Here is a 22867-nt window from a genome sequence, read left to right on the forward strand (position 1 = left end):
CCGCTCGATTGGACCGGGACCTTCCAACCTCCCGTCTATATGAAGTTAGAGCCAAAGCACTGTGTTGGACCTGGGAAAGCCGCAGCTAACCGCATTCCTCAAGTACCAGGACCTCTTCCTCCACAGACACAGTTTGCAACTTACGGCAAAGAAGTTGCCCCATTTGTCAACTTTTACGAACAGCAAGGGTGTGCTGGGGACCTATTCTACCCCGGGTCCTCACGGGGGATGAGTATCAAAGTAAAATGAAGAGAAGTTTGTAACCCTATTAAGGGACGCTTAAGGGTTATTCTTCTCTTGCCCAAGGAGAAGACCCTAGTACTACGGAGGGAAGGAGCGTGCCACTGTTCCATTCACGAGCTACCACCAAAATGATGGGTCCCGTGCCATACCCGGGAGGATGTATATTAGGAAAGCGACATATTTTATTTTGCTATTTGATTACCTTGACCTGTACTGTAAGGCGCTAAATCTTGATACTCACTGCTAGTTTCTCATGACAGAAACAGCACCCAGCAAGCGATGTCAGCCACATAAAACATTTAAAAGGATAGTTCACCCAAAAATAAAAATTCTCTCATCATTTACTCACCCTCATGCCATCCCAGATGTGTATGATTTTCTTTCTTCAGCAGAACACAAACAAAGATTTTTAGAAGAAACTCTCAGCTCTGTAGGTCCATGCAATGCAAGTGAATGATGATCAGACCTTTGTAGCTCCAAAAATCACATAAAGGAAATAATCCATAAGACCCCAGTGGCCTTTTTTTTTAAACTCTAAATCTCCACTTTCACTTTCACATTTGAAAGTAACATATGGTGCCTGTTTAGTTTAACTTTCACATCTGAAAGTGTGATTTAGAGTAAAAAAGGACTTCAATATTTACATTTATTAATTTAGCAGACATTTTTTTTTTTTAAATCAAAAATAACTTACAAATGAGGAGAACAATAGAAGCATAAAGGTATTGTTCTGTTTCTCACCCACACCTATTATATCGCTTCTAAAGATATGGATTTAAACACTGTAGTCATATGGATTACTTTTATGTTTCCTTCATATGATTTTTGAAGCTGCAAAGGTCCGATCACCATTCACTTGCATTATATGGATCTACAGAGCTGAGATACTTTTCAAAAAATCTTCATTTGTGTTCTTCAGAAGAAAGAAATTCATATACATCTGGGATGGCATGAGGGCGAGTATATGACGAGAGAATTTTCATTTTTGGGTGAACTATCCCTTTAAGCTATGACTGATTTTCAGGTTCCGACTGCAACTCCATTGGGATGCAGCTTTTATTATATGTAACATTGTTTTCATTAAATTTGTTAATAAGTATATTCATATTCAGTCTTTAAACTAAAGGAGTTTATTCAAAAGCATATTAGTTTTTGCAGTGGTGCTGAAATGAATAACGAGAAACTTTTACAGGTTTTGTATCAGTATTATTCAGGTATTATTCAGTGATTTCAGACTGGAATATGTTTCCTGTGCAACATTCTCTTACCTTAGCTCCAATGAGTCCCTCCTTCCCTGGGCTTCCCATGGGTCCTGTAGGCCCTGCTTCACCCTGTAGTAAGACTCTTATTATGGCAAAATAATGGCAGGAATCAAATCCTTCTCATATCACAAATCAATCACATCCCTCACTCATAAATAAATGTGTGTGTACTTCACATACCTGCTCTCCTTTCCTCCCAGGCAATCCCGATCTTCCATTAATCCCAGAATCACCCTACAGACAAAATTCATCACTCCCAGCAAAACTTGAAGACACAGCACAAATCCTTGTCAAGCTTCCTTCTGGCTCTTTTTTTTTTCCCTATTACTCACCTTATCTCCTTTCTGTCCATTTGGTCCACATGCCCCCTTAGCACCTCGTTCACCCTGTAAACCATTAAAATGCATTCAAACTGTCAATCACTCAGTGAGACAGACAGAGAGTATTGACACCACAGACAGCTCCCTGGGAGAGAACTATACAAATAGAATAAAGCACTATTCATCTGTCATTCGTGCACACATACAAACACATACACACACTCTTCAATTATCATCTTATTAGTGACAACTGATATAGGTCTATCAAGGTTACTGAAACCAGATAAAAGTTCTTATCTGCTATGTGAGTGTGTGTGTATGTTGCCTCTGGCTGAAGGGTGGCTAGTACTGTGTCTGCAGTGGTCCATGTATCCCTGAGAGGAATGATTCATTCACAGGAGTCTTTCATGTGCCTCGCTGCACTCGACAAATCAATTCCTCTAAGCATGCATGCACACACACACAAAAACTTTATTATGGTGGCTCTGAGGTACATATGCAGATGAATGTCAGATGCAATCGCATTGGGTTCCAGACTGTGGTGGAATTATAGGCAGTGTGATCATCTAGTCTGAAGGTCTCTTCAAGGTTACAGATAATGCTGGCAGGAGTCAGTGTTCCTTTTAATCAAAGGGACAACCATTAAAAGTACAGTTCACCCAAAAATTTAATTTAAATCACCCTCATGTCATTCTAAACCTGTATTATTTTCTTTCTACTGTGAAACACAAAAGGAGATGTTAAGCAGGATCAAAGCCACAGTCACCATTCACTTTCATTTAATCTTTTTTCCATACAATGAAAGTGAATGGTGACTGAGAATTTCAATCTGCATAACATCTCCTTTTTGATTCACAGAGGAAAGAAATTATGACAAAATTCTCGTTTTTGGGTGAACTGTCCCTTTAAGATGCACACACACCTTGTGGCCTCGCAGACCGGTGTGCCCAATCTCTCCCTTTTCTCCTCTCATGCCATGAAGTCCATCTTTACCAGGTGTTCCCTGTAGAACATAGACAAAGAAATAAAAATAAGAACCAGTGATGGCGAAACGTCTGAGTCTGGGGGACTGCATGAACCAGTCAGCCCATGCGCTGACATTATCTAGCATCTGAATAAGAAAACGCACCGCTTCTCCTGGGATGCCTGGCTGCCCTGCTTCTCCCTGCAAATCAATAAGTAAGCAAATGATCATTATCACACATACACAGTTGCACACATCTATGTACAACACACATACACTCAAAAATATATAGTACGTAGATGCATTCATGTATATGCACATATGGTCCTTCTGTCTATATATGCATTGGTATATATAAATATATATTATTATGTGAGAGGAGAGAGTAATTTAATTTTTTCACCTTCTGACCACCAGGGCCACGGGCTCCTTGGAAGCCAGTGGAACCCCTCTCTCCTGGCTCCCCTCTCAGACCCTATGAACAGAAGCCCATAGGAAAGTAGAGAACACAGATAAGACATCCTTAATCTCTCAGTTGTTTCTATAAAATAGCAATGAGATTAAATAGAGAACAAATGAAGACATCAATTTAAGTCTAACATTGAGATTAAGATTTGTCCCTAAGAAAAAGACCTCAGTGATCTAACTTCTCCTCTAGAGTTTCAGACGATATCTCAACAAGCATGTATACATGCACACCAATATTCTGCTAACTACCTAAAATTAGCTTATTATAAAAATCAGTCAAGACGATGCAAGAAAACTATGTTTACATGAGATTTAAAATCATCTGGTTACTCTCTGCTTTTGACATCAAAATGTGAACAGTCATCATTTGCTTCTATTTTTTTTTCTCCTAAGGAATTTTACAAAAAACGTCTGAGACAAAGTTAATACATACAATAAATATTAAAAAGACTTCCACTAAAGGGATATTTAACCCCAAAATGATAATTCTGTCATTACCTACTTTTTATACCTTTTGTTGTTAGAACCTGTATGACCTTTTTTCTTTCATGGAACACAAAAGGCAGCATGTTGGTCTCAGTCTTTAATTTTTTTAGTCCAAAAAATTAAAATGAATCATCATTACCACTGAGGCTTACATTCTGCCCAACATCTCCTTTTGGGTTCCACGAAGAAAATTATTCATCTGTGTTTGGAACAACATGAAGGTGAGTACAAAATGTTTATTTTTGGGTGAATTTTCCCTGTAAGTCTTATGAGCTTTGAAATATCAACCTCTGAGCAATACCATTTTCTTCTTTAATGAAAGAAATAAGAACAAACTCAAAACAATAATAAACAAACTCACCTGTTCACCTGGTGGTCCTTCCTGTCCTTTTACACCCTTCTCACCCTGTGTACCTTTAGGTCCTCGATCTCCCTGTGAAGAACAGTGATCAGTACAACTGATTATTTCATATCAATCCAACAGATCCGCCGAAGTATTTATCCTGTTGCTTCCAGACATATTAACAATCTATAGACCCAGGGGCAGGTCATACATGAATGCTTTATCACCAGTTCTCATTGGCATATGTTCTCATAAGATAAGATAATAGAGCCCCTCAGCTATTGGACCTTTATCATCAGAGTTTAATATTTCATAACATGACCCATTATTGCAAAAAGCAGTTAAATAACTGACACAACTTCAAGTAAAATGTGACTTACTGTTTCTCCTTTAATTCCTTTCTCCCCTGGAGGGCCCCCCACCAGCAGAGTGTCTCCCTTGAAGATTCAAAATCAAACACAGCAACATATAGATGTTTTATGTATTTTTAATATAAAATGATAGTATATTATCACATTACACATCACATTAATATGGAATATGTCAAATAAAAGACTCCTCTACTTTGCATCAGTGTCCACATCACCATTGTCAGAGTTTATTTTGCAATACTGACCAGCTGACTGTACATTATTACACTTTTTACACAGCTACTTACCAATTAAATAATTAAATGGACATGAAATATTGATTTGAGTTAAAATTGAATAACGTGACAAGAAAGAGACAACAGAGTGATACAAGAGACATGAAAATAGCAGAGCTATATATTTATATATGAAGGAAATTGTTTCCCTGGAACAACAGTTAATAAAAGATGTAGTAGTCTTTATCCAATAACATTTGCAGAATGCTGTGAAGTACCAATTACAGAGAGCCGTGTAATAAAACAAGCCACTGTATATCAATACAATACATATAATACATGAAAAATATTTTGTATCACCTTTTCTCCTTTAGTTCCTGAAGGACCTTGATCGCCCTGTGAAGAATTGATTTATTAAAAAAGAATTCTTAACTATAGTGTATTTTATGACACAACTATTTTTATTTTATTTTTTTGCAATGTAACGGACAGCCTGAGACAGATGGAAAAGTAGATGACAAGTGACACACACCTTATCTCCTCTGTTCCCTTTGCTGCCTGGAGGACCCTGTCAGTGGGACAGACAGATGAGAAGAGGAGTAATCTGGTTTGCCTTAGAGTTTGTATGCATGATGAATGTGTGTGGATAGTAGATGTGCAGCACTGCAAGAGGCCTTGACTCATAATGGTTTTGAAATTGCAGTGAGTGGGAGACAAACACATCATAGCCCTGAATATAAAGTGTGACGAATACAAACAGTGTGTTCGTAAAGATGGCTCTCTCCCTGCACCACATCAGTTGATCTGGATGAGGGCTCAGATCAATGACAGATCAAAAGAGACTGTCTGTGTCTGCCTAACTGACATCAACATGTGCACAAAAACAGGATGTGACTGAGTAAAAGATGTGAATGCAGAATGTTCAGAACAGGAAGCAGAAGTATATTTACAGTTGGGCCTCTTTCTCCATCCAGTCCAGCCCGACCTTCTTCTCCCTACAATATTAGTGAGATACAGACATCATCACACACTCTAATGGTGGACAATGGTGGACAATAATGAGGTTTTTTAAGTAAATTTTTTTAAGTATCTGTATTTTGGATTTTTTTTTAACTATTAGTTCACTACATTCCAAAGCTTAATAGAAGAACATGATGTTCCTTAACATTTCAAAGTAAAAAAATAAATGATAGGGATGTCTGATTTATGACCCTTTTTTTTAAAGCCGATTTTTGCAAATTGCACTGAACTGCGTTCAGTCGCATTTCATCAGGGTATCTGTACTTCAACTCAAGTAAAGGATTTGTTTACTTCATCCACCACAGTCTGATATACACACTTCACATGCAAATGCGCATAAAAAGATCGAGAGTCATGGACATTACCCGAGGGCCTGGGTTTCCTCTCTCTCCTCTTAGACCTGGCACTCCGACGCCAATTTCACCCTGAATGTGGCCCAGAAACACATACATACAGAGTAAGAGAGAGAAAAAACAAGTGATGTTGTCCTTCAAACACACAGGATAGAACAAGCAACATTCACTTACCTTATTGCCCTTTAATCCTGAAAGGCCTACAGTACCCTAATACAGAGATAAAGATACCTTTGAGAACCACCAAGGGATAGACACACATTTGTACTTGTTTTAAGACACACTCTCATACAAACACTTACATTTAATTTTAAAGGAATAGTTCAACCATCTGTCATCATTTACTAGCACTCATATGGAGTACAATATACAAATCATACAAATACCAACCTGTATGAGCTGCATTGTTTCTGTGCAACACAAATGAGATATTTTAAAAATGTTCTCATTGCTCTTTTACATACAATGAAAGTAGACCAGGACCAGAGGCTGCCAAGCATAAAAAAGTACCATAAATGTAGCCCATCCAACTTATGCACTATCAAGCAATGTCATTGTGAGATACAGACATCGTCACACACTGATGGTGGACAATGGTGGACAGTAAGGAAGTCCTGACTCTCGTGGTCATTAAAAATCCCAGGGCACTTCTCGTAAAGAGTAGGGGAGTAACCTCGATGTCCTGGCCAAATTCCCCCATTATCCCTTATCAATCATAGCCTCCTTATAATCCCTATCCTTCAGTTGGCTGTATCACTCTCTCCTCTCCACCAACAGCTGGTGTGTTGTGAGCATACTGGCACAATATGGCTGCTGTTGCATCATCCAGGTGGATGCTGCACACTGGTGGTGGTTGAGGAGGGTCCTCTGTTCACTGTGTGAACAGTGTCAGAAAAGCACTATATAAATGTAAAGTTCTTTAATTCATTCATTCATTCATTCATTCATTCATTCATCTGTGGCATCAAAACACAACAGGGTTTCTGTTAGCCAGTAATTACTGGTTTTTGATCATTAAAAAGTCCGAATGTCTGATAAATTTAAACACTGTCGGACACAATGTCCGGTAAAAATATTAACACATGCAATCAGCAACTTTTTATTTTTCCAAATTATCCAGCAAACTTTATAATTACCGGACACGTTGGCCGGCACCAAAATTTCTTAGCGCACAAATTTTATGGATTACTTTGATGGTAAATTTATAGTGTTTGTTTGGAGTTTGACAGCCCCTTGTCATTATCTATCTTTGTTGCATGCAAAAGCACATGGACATTCTGCTTTTTTTTTTCTTTTTTTTTTTTGGACTAATTTCTATCTTCTGTGAAACACAAAAGTAGAAATTCATAAATGTTTGGTATGATGTGAGGGTGAGTAAATGATGACAGAATTTTCTTTTGTGGGTGAACTATTGCTTTGACATGTCTGTGACTTACAGGGAGTCCTGGTGGTCCAACAGATCCTGGAGTTCCAGGGTTTCCTGCTTTGCCAATAAAACCTTGGAGACCCTTAAACAGACAATAAAAGGTACCAGTAGAATAGCAGTCAGTGGATGCAGCAAATGGACACAACAATTTGCTTAAGTAAACTTTTTGTTTTTTATCTACAGCTGTATTTACCAGATTTCTTTGTGTGGTGACTGTCACTCTAAACACGTTATGTTTTTCTTCTACAATTTGTTTCTGTGTGTAAAGTGACTACTAACCTGTTCTCCTGGTGGTCCAGGGGATCCTGGCTGACCTGCTTCTCCTCTCTGTCCTGCCAGTCCTGGGGTCCCATCCAAACCACGTGGCCCTGGAGGACCCGGAGGACCTGGTAAGCCAGGGTCACCCTAGAACAGACAATTATATACATGCAAGCCATTGCCATGTGTTTGCTAATGTGTTCAGAGTAGCTATTAGCTTGTTGCTATGTGGCTACTTAATGAGCCAAGTCGAAAGAGCCCACCCCAGTCTCTGTGATACTGGTTCCTACATATGGCTCATGCCACTCCTTCAATGTAAGTCTTTAGTATTGTTCTGCCCGTTTTATCATCCGCCAAGCAAAAATCTTACAGTATGTCATCTTAAAACAGGAAGAGCACACCTTGCCTAATCAAGACTCAGGATTTAAGGTATTATTTATGACTGTAGCACATACGGTGTGAGACAAGATATGAGCAAATTTTTAATACTTAAGGGGTTTGTTGAAATCCCTTGTAAGTGTATAAGCAGTAATAGCAAAGCCAATACATCCTGTACATACATATTTGTAACAACTTTAGAATAACAATTGTGCTAATGTTTTGCATGTATGTATGCAGCATTTACACATATTTGTTATCATATATGAACATTTGTTAATGACCTTTAAACCGATGGGTCCAGATTGTCCAGGAGGTCCAGCCTTCCCTACACCAGCCTCTCCTTTAACTCCTTTGAGCCCAGGTGGTCCTCTCTCTCCCTGACGAAGAGTGTGAAAGAGTCTTTTAAAGATGCATGTTTTAAATTGGAGATGAAATATGATGGTTCTGTCTGTGAAGTGAATGTGTGTACTCACATTCTCCCCCTGCTCTCCAGGATCACCTGTAGCACCCTGTGGGTAAATAACTCACTATGATCCCATTTCTACACAATTTGTATCTCCTTCTGTTTGTGCACTCCCTCATATCTTTAATACTCACTCTGTCTCCTTTGATACCTGCTGGCCCCTTGTCACCTCTGAGGCCCTAAAACACACACAAAAAAGGCATCATTTGAGTAATGACCACAACAACAAAATTAGATTTTGTTCTAATTGAGATTTACTTCTAGAGGGATGGCTGAGCTGAGGGATGGGAAGACAGTTCATGTCTGAGCTAATGTGTATGGTACATTCATGTGAAATATGACTGTGAACTGTGGGAAGAAATAAGGCATAAAAAGATAGATATGCAGATCTAAAGGCACATACTGTAGAAACTTCAGAGGCATTCACATTCCCTGTTTTGGAACGTGGAAGTAAAATACAATATCATTACAATATTATGGAGGTAAATTATAATTTTATAATAATATTAGTATTACAAAATGTTATTTTTGCATTCCCATTTTCTTCAACAGCAAAAGAAAAAATCCACTACTACATTTTAAGGACTTTCTTAAAGATCCCTTCAATATCCAGAGAGCAACTATAATGCAATTCAATGACAGCTATGAGATGTATACAAAGTTTTAAAATTACATGACTGCTTATTTTATACATTATTTATTCAAAATGTACTAAACACAATTTGAAAACAGAAATTGCTTATTATCTATGGACAAGACAGTGGGTGGATTTGTGAACTGACACAAGGACAAAGATTATTTTAGTTAACCTGCCAACTGGACACTAGTCAAACATACCTGGCTGATATATTTCAGGCTATCCCTCCAAAACAGCAGAAAGAATAGATGGACGGACAGATAGATAAAAAACCAAAATAAGTGAAACTCACTGGTAATCCAGGAAGGCCTCTTTCTCCAACAGTACCAGGCAAGGTCAGTCCAGGAGGTCCCTTAAACAATCAGCCAATAAGAGTTTATAATGCAGTACATTCATTCCAGAACTATCAAATGTATGGCTCATTAACTAAAATTTATATCATGTCACAGAAGAGAAGAGGCCATCAACTTGCCACAGGAGAACTCTAACTGCATCGAATGGATGAATGCATTGACTGCCTTTGTTTGAGTTCTGTTTATTCTGTTGATGTATTTTCAGGACAATCTGTACCTTACTGAGAACATGCTGTACATTTTTTTTAAGATATTAAGACTCCTTAAGATAAGGAGTTATATTTGTGCCACAATTCTGAAAAATATCATTTTGTACGCACAAAAAGGTATTTTGCATGCACATGAACTGAGTTTTGTAAAGCAATGTATCTTCTTGCAAAGATGAACTCATTTTGAGCAAACGAAAATCTATTTTATGCTTGAATAAAATTTAGGTCTGTTGAAAGCTTTATTCTGATTGGTTGACAGACCATCTAAGGTGTGCAATTATTTTTCAAGTAAACACACGGCTATGAAGTAGTTCTAGGTCTTGACCGCATTATGGTTCCATATCACCTCGCCAAATTATTTCAGTTATTTCAAAGAGCCGTACAGGCTACCACAACAAAATAACCAAATAAAACAAAGACATTGGTTAAGTACATCGGATAAGAATGACAAGCAATGTCTATCGCTTGAAAAGCATCCTTGGGCTCCCTCTCTTTCTCTCTCGTCTTCACACACACTGTACATGCTACCACAGCAAAATAACCATATAAACAAAGACATTGGTTAAAGTAAATCGGTTAAGAACGTCAAACAAAGTCTATAATATCCTACATTTATTTAAATTTCAGTTGGAAAGCTCCCTCATCTCCCCCGCACTTACACACGCTCACACACATACATACGCACGCGCATGCACACACACACACACAGAGACTCATTTCGCGACCAACAAATAGAGCCGCACCCCCCGCAACTTGATCGATACAACAGTTTATATTATCCGAAATAACTTTAATTATGTGAACACACACACACTACCTTGTTACTCCAATGCCGAAAAGAAGTGCATCCTCCGTTGCTAGTTCTGACGTGATGTTTTCGAACTATGAAAGCTTGAGCTGTATCAAAGCTAGATACACTTGATCAATACAACAGTTTCTATTTTATCTGAAATATCTGTGGAAAACACCTTGCACTCCCCCTTCCCCTCTCTTAAGCTCTCACACACACGTGGAAACACATACACATTATGCACACACTTACTCGAGAGCGAGAAATAGAGCCGTCATGTCAGTCCAAGGCATCTCAGTAGGGTTAAAACAGTTGTTAAGGTTTTCATAGAAAATATGGCGACACTCGCTGCTGCTGAGAAGTGCTTACACTTACATCTTGGCGATTTTAAAGCGATGTTACTTCTGACGAGAGCTGCAACAAATAAAGGTAATCCCACAGGCGATCTCTCTCAATTTCTGAGCTTCTCTCCTTTGATCCCACAAAAACAAGCTCACGCACAAACACACTAATTTGTTACTCCAGTAAGTGCTCCAGTAAAGCAGCGCAAGCCTCTCTATCCTCTGTTGCTAGTTCTAAAGTGACGTTTTCGAAGACGCTGAATCCGTGGTGGAAAAAAGTAGTTCCACTCACAAGAGCGTTTTAGGGATGAAATAATAATGTCTTGAGATAAAACTCTGAACGATGTATTAAGGTGTGGTAACCGTGGTATAAGTGGAATAATTGACTCCGGCCCATTGAATTATTAAAAAAGAATGCACACCCGAGGTGGTAATGCGGTCACGACGCGCAGCGGAGTCTTGGTCGACCAAGTTTTGATTGGTCGCAGAAAAAACTCCACAGGAAACTGACGAACACCGGTATTACCGCTGGTTGGACGCTAGGTGGTACTATGGGGTAATTGTCATTAAGCAGGGTTAGGATTAACCATACACAATAAATCAAGACACCTTGATTTCAAACTTTGAACTTTATTTTTTATTTATTTTAACTAAAAATTAAAATGAAACTGGAAAAAAAAAAGTGCAATTAAAATGTGTGTTCAACTTTTTGAAAGATGGTTTTACAACAATTGTCAACATCTCTCTGGCAAAGAACCTACTTCATTTGTGCATTCTCTACCAGACAGGTATTTTGTTGTCCGTGAAAATACATCATGTGTGTGAATAAATCCGTTTTGTTCCCTCCTTCACGATATATATATATATATACACATACACAGGTGCATCTCAATAAATTAGAATGTCATGGAAAAGTTCATTTATTTCAGTAATTCAACTCAAATTGTGAAACTCGTGTATTAAATAAATTCAATGCACACAGACTGCAGTAGTTTAAGTCTTTGGTTCTTTTAATTGTGATGATTTTGGCTCACATTTAACAAAAACCCACCAATTCACTATCTCAAAAAATTAGAATACATCATAAGACCAATAAAAAAAAACATTTTTAGTGAATTGTTGGCCTTCTGGAAAGTATGTTCATTTACTGTATATGTACTCAATACTTGGTAGGGGCTCCTTTTGCTTTAATTACTGCCTCAATTCGGCGTGGCATGGAGGTGATCAGTTTGTGGCACTGCTGAGGTGGTATGGAAGCCCAGGTTTCTTTGACAGTGGCCTTCAGCTCATCTGCATTTTTTGATCTCTCGTTTCTCATTTTCCTCTTGACAATACCCCATAGATTCTCTATGGGGTTCAGGTCTGGTGAGTTTGCTGGCCAGTCAAGCACACCAACACCATGGTCATTTAACCAACTTTTGGTGCTTTTGGCAGTGTGGGCAGGTGCCAAATCCTGCTGGAAAATGAAATCAGCATCTTTAAAAAGCTGGTCAGCAGAAGGAAGCATGAAGTGTTCCAAAATTTCTTGGTAAACGGGTGCAGTGACTTTGGTTTTCAAAAAACACAACGGACCAACACCAGCAGATGACATTGCACCCCAAATCATCACAGACTGTGGAAACTTAACACTTACTTGGGCTATGAGCTTCTCTACCCTTCCTCCAGACTCTAGGACCTTGGTTTCCAAATGAAATACAAAACTTGCTCTCATCTGAAAAGAGGACTTTGGAACACTGGGCAACAGTCCAGTTCTTCTTCTCCTTAGCCCAGGTAAGACGCCTCTGATGTTGTCTTGGTTCAGGAGTGGCTTAACAAGAGGAATACGACAACTGTAGCCAAATTCCTTGACATGTCTGTGTGTGGTGGCTCTTGATGCCTTGACCCCAGCCTCAGTCCATTCCTTGTGAAGTTCACCCAAAGTCTTGAATCGATTTTGCTTGACAATCATATGGTTGCGGTTCTCTTGGTTGGTTGTGCATCTTTTTCTTCCACACTTTTTCCTTCCACTCAACTTTCTGTTAACATGCTTGGATACAGCACTCTGTAAACAGCCAGCTTCTTTGGCAATGAATGTTTGTGGCTTACCCTCCTTGTGAAGGGTGTCAATGATTGTCTTCTGGACAACTGTCAGATCAGCAGTTTTCCCCATGATTGTGTAGCCTAGTGAACCAAACTGAGAGACCATTTTGAAGGCTCAGGAAACCTTTGCAGGTGTTTTGAGTTGATTAGCTGATTGGCATGTCACCATATTCTAATTTTTTGAGATAGTGAATTGGTGGGTTTTTGTTAAATGTGAGCCAAAATCATCACAATTAAAAGAACCAAAGACTTAAACTACTTCAGTCTGTGTGCACTGAATTTATTTAATACACGAGTTTCACAATTTGAGTTGAATTACTGAAATAAATGAACTTTTCCACGACATTCTAATTTATTGAGATGCACCTGTATATATATATATATATATATATATATATATATATATATATATATATATATATGGCAATATCCAATTACATCGGCAACCTCTGGGCTGAGGGATCGGTGAATATTCTTGCTTTAATGATTTTGCATTGAAAATTAAATTAACGAAACATTTTAACGAAAAACTTAAATCAAATACATTTCTAAATTCAAATTGCACTCCAAACGAAATGAAAAAGCAATTAAAATAATGAAGTGATAAAAGAATAATAAATATATACACCTTTCCATTTAAGAATCCATCTTAACATCATGGCGGAAAATTACTTACATAAATGAAGACATAAAAACAATTATAAATGTAAAAATAATAATTATAATGATGATAATAATCACTGAAATATAAATCATGGTTCGAGGTGAACGTATTTTTGTATTATTTTATGTTTTAATCACAGATATGAACTGAACTCTGAGCTGAGATGTTTGAGGTTATTTGCAGCACTCATAGATGATACTGTTCTTGCAAAAAAATGACAGAAGACAGAAACAAAGAAAGAGTGAGAACTTTTTGCATGCATGTGTTCCACAAGACTGCACGCCTCCATATCAGCACGTCATATATGCGCACAGACGGCTGTCATCTGTTCTCAATAATATAATAAAGTGTTTCTTCAAGCGCGTGTCTGTGTGTCTATGGGCAAATTATTTGTAATATTAATTTGATAACAATAATAGCCTAATAATAATAATAATAATAATTTAATACATGGGAAAACAAGCCAAATATCGTCTTGACACGGTCAAAGGCATCAGCTATTGGCGATCACTCTGACCATCCTCGATCCCTAAGATCATCGTCTGTCGGCACAACCCTAATGTGCATTTCTCTCTACAAATTACAAAATGTTCAGACAGTCTCCTTGCTGGTTTTTCTGTCACATTCAGAATCATTACCACTTTTGCTGGTGTCGCTGTGGCTCGCTTTGTGCGTGCGCTTGTAAAATTTATATTTTAAAGGCTCATTATTACGGTTTAGTATTTCTCTGTAATGTAGAACAGTGTTAGCAATGTTACTTATAACATTCTTTCTCAGCCCTGGAACTCAAACCATTTTCTGATGCCTCCCAAAAAATATATTTAAGTAATTAAATTAATATCATAAACATGTGACTAGTCGACTAATGGCATAAATGATCGCCTACTAGTCGACTCGGAAAATCTTTGGTCGGGGGGAGCCCTACTTCTCGGACTTTGCATATGACAGAGTGAATCAGGCATACCGGGGGAAATGCATATTTGCGTTTTACCGGCCATTTGTGTTCCATTGCGTCTGCTCCCAGTGGGGCTTGTGACTTCGAATACCAGAGGGGACAGTGGGTATTCCCCACTGAGGCAGTAGATCGATTTCTGCTTAGCCGAATATTTCCCAAATCCTCAATACAGTTTGAGGATGAAGTATCCATTCGCCCAGTACCACCCCTTGACATGACAGTAGGTCCTGGAACATATGTCACTCTCAGGGAGATGAGATGGCGCTCGCTCCACAGGAGGCGACGCGTCATTCTCAACAGTGGCGGTGAATGAATTCTGCCTTGGTGGTTTATAGATGCCGCTGGCATAAATCCCAATACTCTCTGAAACAGCTTCAGTGGAAGTGTTCTCCCCAGTTTGAACTGAGACAGGCACTATAGAATGGCCTGAACGCGCTCGCTCGTGAGGCATGTCAAGTCGAGGCGGACTCTCAAAAAGGAGATTTGTTGGCTGAGGGAGAGCGTGCTCTTCACCCAGTTCACAATAAGGCCCAAGCTGTTTAGATGCTGAACAAGTAAGTCTCTGTGCTGGCATAACAGAGACTCTGATTGCACCAGTAACAGCAAATCATCAAGGTAGTTCAAGATGCACACGCCACTGTCTCAGAGGGGCGAGAACCATATCAATGCACTTTGTGAATGTGCGAGGAGCAAAAGATAGTCCGAAGGGCAGGACTTTGAATTGATACACTGTTCCCTTGAATGCGAATCCCAAAAACATCCTGTGATGTCGTACAATTTGGATATGAAAGTATGCATCCTTCAGATCTATCCTTTCTTTGGGACAAGAAAATAATGGCTGTAAAACCCTTTTTGGGCTTGACAATTTGGCACAATCTGTTTCGCGCTATTCACAAGGAGATTGTGTATTTCAGCTCGCAACACTGGCGTGTCTTCGGACGAAACCGTGGAAGACAGAAGGCCGTTGAAATGAAATACCCATTAGGGCTTGCCACCCATCCATGTAACGGGACAGAGGGTAATATGGTTTGTTTACCGTATGATATAATGCATCGCTCACAATAGGGACAATGTGTGTGCTTTGAAGTGGAAAAGGGCTCTTTATTAAGAATGTGTGAGCATCTCCTGCATTTGCAACAAATGTTGTATTATTTTATGCACTTATTGCATTTTTTATGCATTTATTTGAGTCCAAGACACAGAAACAACATTTTGAACAATATTGTGAACAAACAGTAGTGGGAGATGGGGAACAGTGTTTTGTGTCTCCAATCGAGCCTTTTTTGGAGCAGACTTGGATCTGCTTTCCGCTTCAAAGTGTGTGCCTGTTAGGAGTGCTTTTGCTGCGCATACTAATATGTAGATGCCGGTGAGGCAGCAGGAATGGGGCTTTTAGTCTGGTACTGGCTCGAAACAGAGCGAGGGCAAACCGGCTGTGATGTACTCCATTTGGGCATAAAGTGTCTCATAGCCTGTGACTGCTGCTGAGTCATAACGTAATGCTCAGCAAACTTATTCACTGAGCTGCCAAAGAGGCCGGCTGGAGACAATGGAGCATCCAACAGAGTGGCTTTTTCCTTATCACTCATTTCTGTGAGGTTCAGCCATATACACTATATTGCCAAAAGTATTCGCTCATCTGCCTTTAGACACATATGAACTTAAGTGACATCCCATTCTTAATCCATAGGGTTTAATATGACGTCGGCCCACCCTTTGCAGCTATAGAAGCTTCAACTATTCTGGGAAGGCTTTCCACAAGGTTTAGGAGTGTGTTTATGGGAATTTTTGACCATTTGTCCAGAAGCGCATTTGTGAGGTCAGACACTGATGCTGGACGAGAAGGCCTGGCTCACAGTCTTCGCTCTAATTCATCCCAAAGGTGCTCTATCGGGTTGAGGTCAGGACTCTGTGCAGGCCAGTCAAGTTCTTCCACACCAAACTCGCTCATCCATATCTTTATGGACCTTGCTTTGTGCACTGGTGCGCAGTCATGTTGGAACAGGAAGGGGCCATCCCCAAACTGTTCCCACAAAGTTGGGAGCATGGAATTGTCCAAAATCTCTTGGTATGCTGAAGCATTCAGAGTTCCTTTCACTGGAACTAAGGGGCCAAGCCCAGCTCCTGAAAAACAACCCCACACCATAATCCCCCCTCCACCAAACTTCACAGTTGGCACAATGCAGTCAGACAAGTACCGTTCTCCTGGCAACCGCCAAACCCAGACTCGTCCATCAGCTTGCCAGATGGAGAAGCGTGATTCGTCACTCCAGAGAACGCGTCTCCACTGCTCTAGACTCCAGTGGCGGCGTGCTTTACACCACTGCATCCGACGCTTTGCATTGCACTTGGTGATGTATGGCTTGGATGCAGCTGCTCGGCCATGGAAACCATTCCATGAAGCTCTCTACGCACTGTTCTTGAGCTAATCTGAGGGCCACATGAACTTTGGAGGTCTGTAGCGATTGACTCTGCAGAAAGTTGGCGACCTCTGCGCACTCTGCGCCTCAGCATCCGCTGACCCCGCTCTGTCATTTTACGTGGCCTACCACTTCATGGCTGAGTTGCTGTCATTCCCAATCGCTTCCACTTTGTTATAATACCACTGACAGTTGACTGTGGAATATTTAGTAGCGAGGAAATTTCACGACTGGACTTGTTGCACAGGTGGCATCCTATCACAGTACCATGCTGGAATTCACTGAGCTCCTGAGAGCGGCCCATTCTTTCACAAATGTTTGTAGAAGCAGTCTGCATGCCTAGGTGCTTCATTTTATACACCTGTGGCCATGGAAGTGATTGGAACACCTGAATTCAATTATTTGGATGGGTGAGCGAATTCTTTTGGCAATATAGTGTATGTCGATCCAAAACTGCCAGGCTGCCCATGGACTTGCCGATGGCCTGCTCAGTGACTTTCGTGGCATGCAGCACTAAGTTTGTAGCGGTGCGGAACTCTTTGAATGTCTCCGGATCAAAGCCATGCTCGTCCATTTACTTGAGGGGCTTGGCTTGAAATACATGGAGCACCGCCATTACGTGGAGTGCTGATCCAGCTTGTCCTGCCGCTGAGTAAGCTTTTCCCACCAGTGCGGACGTTTGTCGACACGGTTTGGAAGGATGTATGGGGCATGATTTCCACAGCCTGTTACTCGCTGGGCAGAGGTGTGCCGCTACTGCCTCCTCCACAGGGGGAAGTTGGGCATAACCATTTTCTTCCCTGTGATCCACATTAGAGAGGATGGCGTCACTGCGTGAGTGTGCCGAGAAGGGCGCGCGTCAGGACTTAGACAGTTCGTTATGAACTTCAGGGAAGAATGGGGCAGATTTGCGGGATGCTGTTATTTACTTGAGGGGCTTGGCTTGAAATACATGGAGCACCGCCATTACGTGGAGTGCTGATCCAGTTTGTCCTGCCGCTGAGTAAGCTTTCCCACCAGTGCGGACGTTTGTCGACACGGTTTGGAAGGATGTATGGGGCATGATTTCCACGGCCTGTTACTCGCTGGGCAGAGGTGTGCCGCTACTGCCTCCTCCACAGGGGGAAGATGGGCATAACCATTTTCTTCCCTGTGATCCACAAGAATGGGGCAGATTTGCGGGACGCTGTTGTTTGACAACGCTTGGACTGCAGGAACCATTCATCGAGGTGAGACTGTTCAGGTTCCTCTGGGGGAGACCACTCAAGGTGAAACTCTTCGACCACCCTTGAAAGGACATGGAGCATCTCCCTGTCAGTGGCTCGTGCATGTTCCTCGCCCTTGCTGGGGGGAGGGGCGGCAGCATCATCCACTGACCACTCGCCTGAAGCGAGAGACAAGACGTCATTATAATCCCCAGCATCAAAACCGCTGAACGAGAAGAGGCCGCCAGCTCCTTCAGAAGGGCGGAGCTTGTCTCGCACATAGCGTATCGGAAATCATGCGCTTTGTAAAGATTGAGGGGCTCGCGGGGCTGTGCCACCACGAGGACCACCTCAAAGTCATCCTGCTCGACCTTTGCGGCCCCGCCGTAGCTCCTCGTGTGAATCCTTGGGTATCACAGAAGAGGCGGGTGGGAGGGCATGTGAGGCTGAATCGTCACTCAGAACTTCAAGCGAAGCATCTTGAGACTCGTGCCCTCACAGTGAGGACAGTCTGTCTCTATGAGAGCTGTCTCTGCGTGGGCACGGCCCACACAGTAAATGCAGCTCTCATGCTGATCTGACGGTGGGATGTGCCTCTCGCACAAGGAACACTTACGGAATGACATCTTTAAAAAGACGCGAACACGTAAGTGACACTTTTAGATATAAATGTAAATAGATATTTATTTATATATCATACAATATACATACAATTACTTTGTAAGGATACACAAACCCTGCCGAAGCGTTGCGGGGAATCAGGATGCTGAGGCCCGTTCACCAGCAAAGTGTCAATCGCCGGAGCACTGCAGGGGAGCGGAAAGTCTTCCCGCGAAGATTCTGCCCACTGACTCGTGTATATCGATGGCGAAGGTAGAGGGCTTCTAGACAAGAGATGATCGCTGTCTTGAAGGAAGAAATTCTGAGGACAGCTTCACGCCAAAACGGGCAGGGCTCAAACAACATAGCCATATTAGAATATTGGCGTTACTGTAGAGAGGTTTCAACTAGGTCACGTGGAAGGCACTCCCCATATGCATTAATAAACGCAATATCAAGTGTGTTGAGTCATAAGGGAACCATGGATAGAGATGGACAGTCCAACAGAAATAAACTGATGTGTGGATTACTAATTTTCACCAACATGTTAAATCGAAAAAATGTGGGAATTTCACGCACTGTGAATAATGTGCGGGGACACTGCACATAGCGCAAGACGTGCAATCCCGCGGCGAAATTCCTGGAGTGGATCTTCCCCTGCTATTTTCTACACATTGGTAATTGCTGCTGCTAAGAAAAGAGTGCGGCCAGTTCTAGGAGAGCTGCTCGGTGTCTGCATGCTTGTGCGCTCATGCGACTGTGCCTCGCCGTGTCCAGTATATTATGTGCTTGCGCGTCTTTGCGAGCTACATATAATCACGATATCTCGTCTCCGAGTGCTCAGTTAGAAGACTTTGTTCGCTCCATGTATTTTATTGTGCTCTCTCACTCGTTGTCTGCTAATGCTAACGTTATAAATACAGTTTTTGCAACTGGCCCGAACCTCTCTCACATTGGCCCCCGGAAATCGGGCAGTCCTTATTATCGAGCCCTGGTCAACCTTCTTTAGTGTGTCCTCTCCTATTTCTCAGGGCCTACAGTATATGTCAGGTGTGATGACAGCCTAGTGTATTATACATTTTATGAATATTATAAATATTGCTTAAAATATTCTATTCTATTCTAGATAATGAAGTAGAAAAGCTGTTCATGTTTGCATTTCAAAGCTGTGGGCTATCATGTTAGTATTCAGTTTTTTTCCCAAGTTTATGCATTCTACCACAACTCTCCAGGCAAAATTGATTAATTGAAGAAATGGTAGAAAAGGAAAAGTGGCTAATTATGTCAACTGTCATAGTTTGGTGTAAATTAAATGTACAGTATGTTGAACCTCAATTGTTTGAGACAGCAAAAAGATATTAAAAAATGGAAAGGATTCCTTAACATTGCATGATTCCAGGCTACGATATTTTAAAAAACTTACATTACAGTAAGTTAAGACTTAAAGTATTTCTAGTATAATGTCTATATATACACATCTGCTACATTTATACTGAGTGATCACGGTTGCTGTAGCTACCTCAACTGTCTAATTGCATAATAAGCGAGTAGTCAAAAGTACTGAGCACATGCAGAGTGTGTACAAGGAGAAACAGAGAGTAAAATCTTGCATGCAAAAACAATGGAGTAACATAAATGTTAGAATTCTGTGCAAATGTTGACATTAGCACACATTCAATCTTTACTCGAGCGTGAATTTTTGTTTTCTCAAAATGAATTAATCTTTGCAAAAAGATACACTGCTTTACAGTTCAAGAGCAGGCAAAATAACTTTTTGTGCACTCACAAATCATCTTGCACATGCAGAACATTTTTGTGCACACTAAATATCATCTTGCGCATGCAAAATAACTTTTTGCATGCTCAAAATATTATCTTGCGCGTGCAGAACATTTTGTGAGCTCAAAATATCATATTGCACGCTCAAAATATATTTTTGTGTGTGCAGAATTTTGGAAAATACAGTATATAACTCCATACTACAAGCAGTAAAGAGAGGCAGGTGATGGATATTTCTGGTGGCATTTAGTGTGCAATGGGCTACCCTGTCCCTGTCCTGTCATAATTCTGTCAATAAATTTGACAAATACATAAATGGTGCATTCAGGGAGCACAGCAGGGCTGATATCTAAATAAACTTACATACAATATGTAAGATAAGGCACAATTCATGAAAATACAGAGGATTTGTGTCATTCAGATGGCAAAATACAGAAAAAAACAACAAAAAAAAAACAAGATGGTCAAAATGTTTGCACATTACAAAGTCCACTTTACCAAATGTATCCAATTTGCTAAAAGTGATCTGTGGGTAAAGCACTATTTAGAAGGGACTTCTTTCCTGAGGAGGTCAGGAAAATTTGTGTTTTGCAGATGTATTCTGTGATTTCAATCCTGTCCAAATTGAACATGTCTTATTTTTTCTGAAACAAACTCTGTAAAATACGTAGTAAAACATCAGTTAGTGGTTCAAGTACTGACTGCTGGCATCCCATCTGACATAAAAGAAAATTAAATTATTGAAATGAAAATACAATCCATAGAAAAAAAAAAAAAATGTATCCAGAGCAATTCCAGTCTAAAACCCTCTGTTATGACTGCTTCCGGACAATAGACACTCCCCCCTTACAATAACAATAACTACAGAGATCCCAATTCCATCCCAATCTGAAGCTGAATTGGCACATTTCCTATAAATCAACATCTTTTGCAAAATAATCCTGTCCAAATAGTGATTCAAGTCTTAAGTCTAGACATTAAGAATTCTGGTTGTAAAAAGGTTGTGAAATCAGTGATCTAATTGTTTTATGATTGATAATGCAACACATTGAACTTTCTTGTGTTGGATTTGTTTTAAAGAAACAAACAACAACAAAAAGGTTAAAGAAAGTACATGACAATTGTGAAAAAATTAAAGCAGTGAATCCAAACTTAGTATGCCCAAACATCAAGCAGAGCTTTTTATCCACAGTAGTCATGGAGCATTAGATTAGAGTCAAATAAAATAAAGCTTCTCTGCTTGAAATAAAGACATAAAGGTCTTCACTCGTCTGGGGTTTACTTCAATACTTTGAGCTGCTCCTGAGTTGGCATTTGACTTTGACAACACTGATAGAAGATCTATAGAAGAGCTTGCATATATATAGAGCTCTAACATTATGTTAAAAATAAGATTATGTCACACAGGTAAGACAGGTTGATCTTAACAATGTGTTCCATTCGAAGTAACCATGGCAACAACTCACCATCTCACCCTTCATTCCTGGGGGTCCTGTGACAGACTGCAGCACACAATGAAAATAGAGAGAGAGAAATACATTGAACAGGTTGGGAAACATTATGTCAAATCAAAGTACATATGACATGCAAAAGCAAACAGATATACACACTTTTCCTGGTGGCCCGCTGTCTCCTTGCTCTCCTTTCAGTCCTGGGGGGCCGATGGGTCCAGCAATACCCTGCAAAATAGTGACAGAGAGAGATAAGAATAGAGAGAGAGTGAGTGGTTAAGCAGAGAAGAAAAATAAACATGCAAACGGAACATACAACATGAGAAAAGGGGGAGATCATGAAATAAATGCCCATTTTTCATAAATATCATACATATCAAGGGCATCTAATCGTTTACCTGTTTCCCAGGTAACCCTGGCAGGCCATCTTTCCCTGGAGCTCCATCTCTCCCTGGGACCCCAGGCTTGCCTCCCTCTCCCTGTTTATTCCATCATATTAAAGATGACCTTGTTACTCAAATACAAGTGCAAGGCATTACAGTCACATTGAGTAAGCAAACAACAGTTTTTTATTACCAATAGTCACAATCATAAAACTGTTAAAAGCCACAAAATATGTACAATATTCACACTTACAAATAAATAACAGAACATAAACAGTACTTATCTCCAAAAATCGATCAATCAATAATGTGAATTAAATTATGAACTAGAAGTTTAGCAAACCTACTGATAAATTTTTTATACATATTCTAGACACAAAAATTGTTAGCTAAGCTGTTATCAGATATATTTTTCTTATATTTCAACC

The 22867-nt window shown here is 40.2% G+C and overlaps 1 protein-coding gene across 5 annotated transcripts in view; it reads right to left on the bottom strand.

The window, feature by feature from the left end:
- The window catches only part of col7a1 (collagen, type VII, alpha 1), a 139539-nt gene that overhangs the window by 17805 nt on the left and 98867 nt on the right, over window positions 1-22867 (bottom strand). For 4 of the 5 annotated variants that reach the window (XM_051711310.1, XM_051711307.1, XM_051711309.1 and 1 more), the window contains exons 87-108: window positions 22455-22535; window positions 22216-22284; window positions 22072-22107; window positions 9503-9562; window positions 8708-8752; window positions 8584-8619; window positions 8392-8487; window positions 7751-7876; window positions 7482-7553; window positions 6220-6255; window positions 6058-6117; window positions 5623-5667; window positions 5205-5240; window positions 5033-5068; window positions 4467-4523; window positions 4105-4176; window positions 3193-3264; window positions 2955-2990; window positions 2748-2828; window positions 1838-1891; window positions 1686-1739; window positions 1512-1574 (exon numbers count right to left, since the gene is read on the bottom strand). In XM_051711310.1, coding sequence (XP_051567270.1) covers window positions 1512-1574; window positions 1686-1739; window positions 1838-1891; window positions 2748-2828; window positions 2955-2990; window positions 3193-3264; window positions 4105-4176; window positions 4467-4523; window positions 5033-5068; window positions 5205-5240; window positions 5623-5667; window positions 6058-6117; window positions 6220-6255; window positions 7482-7553; window positions 7751-7876; window positions 8392-8487; window positions 8584-8619; window positions 8708-8752; window positions 9503-9562; window positions 22072-22107; window positions 22216-22284; window positions 22455-22535 — 1323 coding nt within the window. Of the gene's footprint in view, window positions 1-1511; window positions 1588-1685; window positions 1740-1837; window positions 1892-2747; window positions 2829-2954; window positions 2991-3192; window positions 3265-4104; window positions 4177-4466; window positions 4524-5032; window positions 5069-5204; window positions 5241-5622; window positions 5668-6057; window positions 6118-6219; window positions 6256-7481; window positions 7554-7750; window positions 7877-8391; window positions 8488-8583; window positions 8620-8707; window positions 8753-9502; window positions 9563-22071; window positions 22108-22215; window positions 22285-22454; window positions 22536-22867 lie in introns of all 5 variants that reach the window. The other variant, XM_051711312.1, reaches the window with a different exon arrangement.

This window comes from Myxocyprinus asiaticus, chromosome 12 (genome assembly GCF_019703515.2).
Source record: "Myxocyprinus asiaticus isolate MX2 ecotype Aquarium Trade chromosome 12, UBuf_Myxa_2, whole genome shotgun sequence".
NCBI lineage: Eukaryota > Metazoa > Chordata > Actinopteri > Cypriniformes > Catostomidae > Myxocyprinus > Myxocyprinus asiaticus.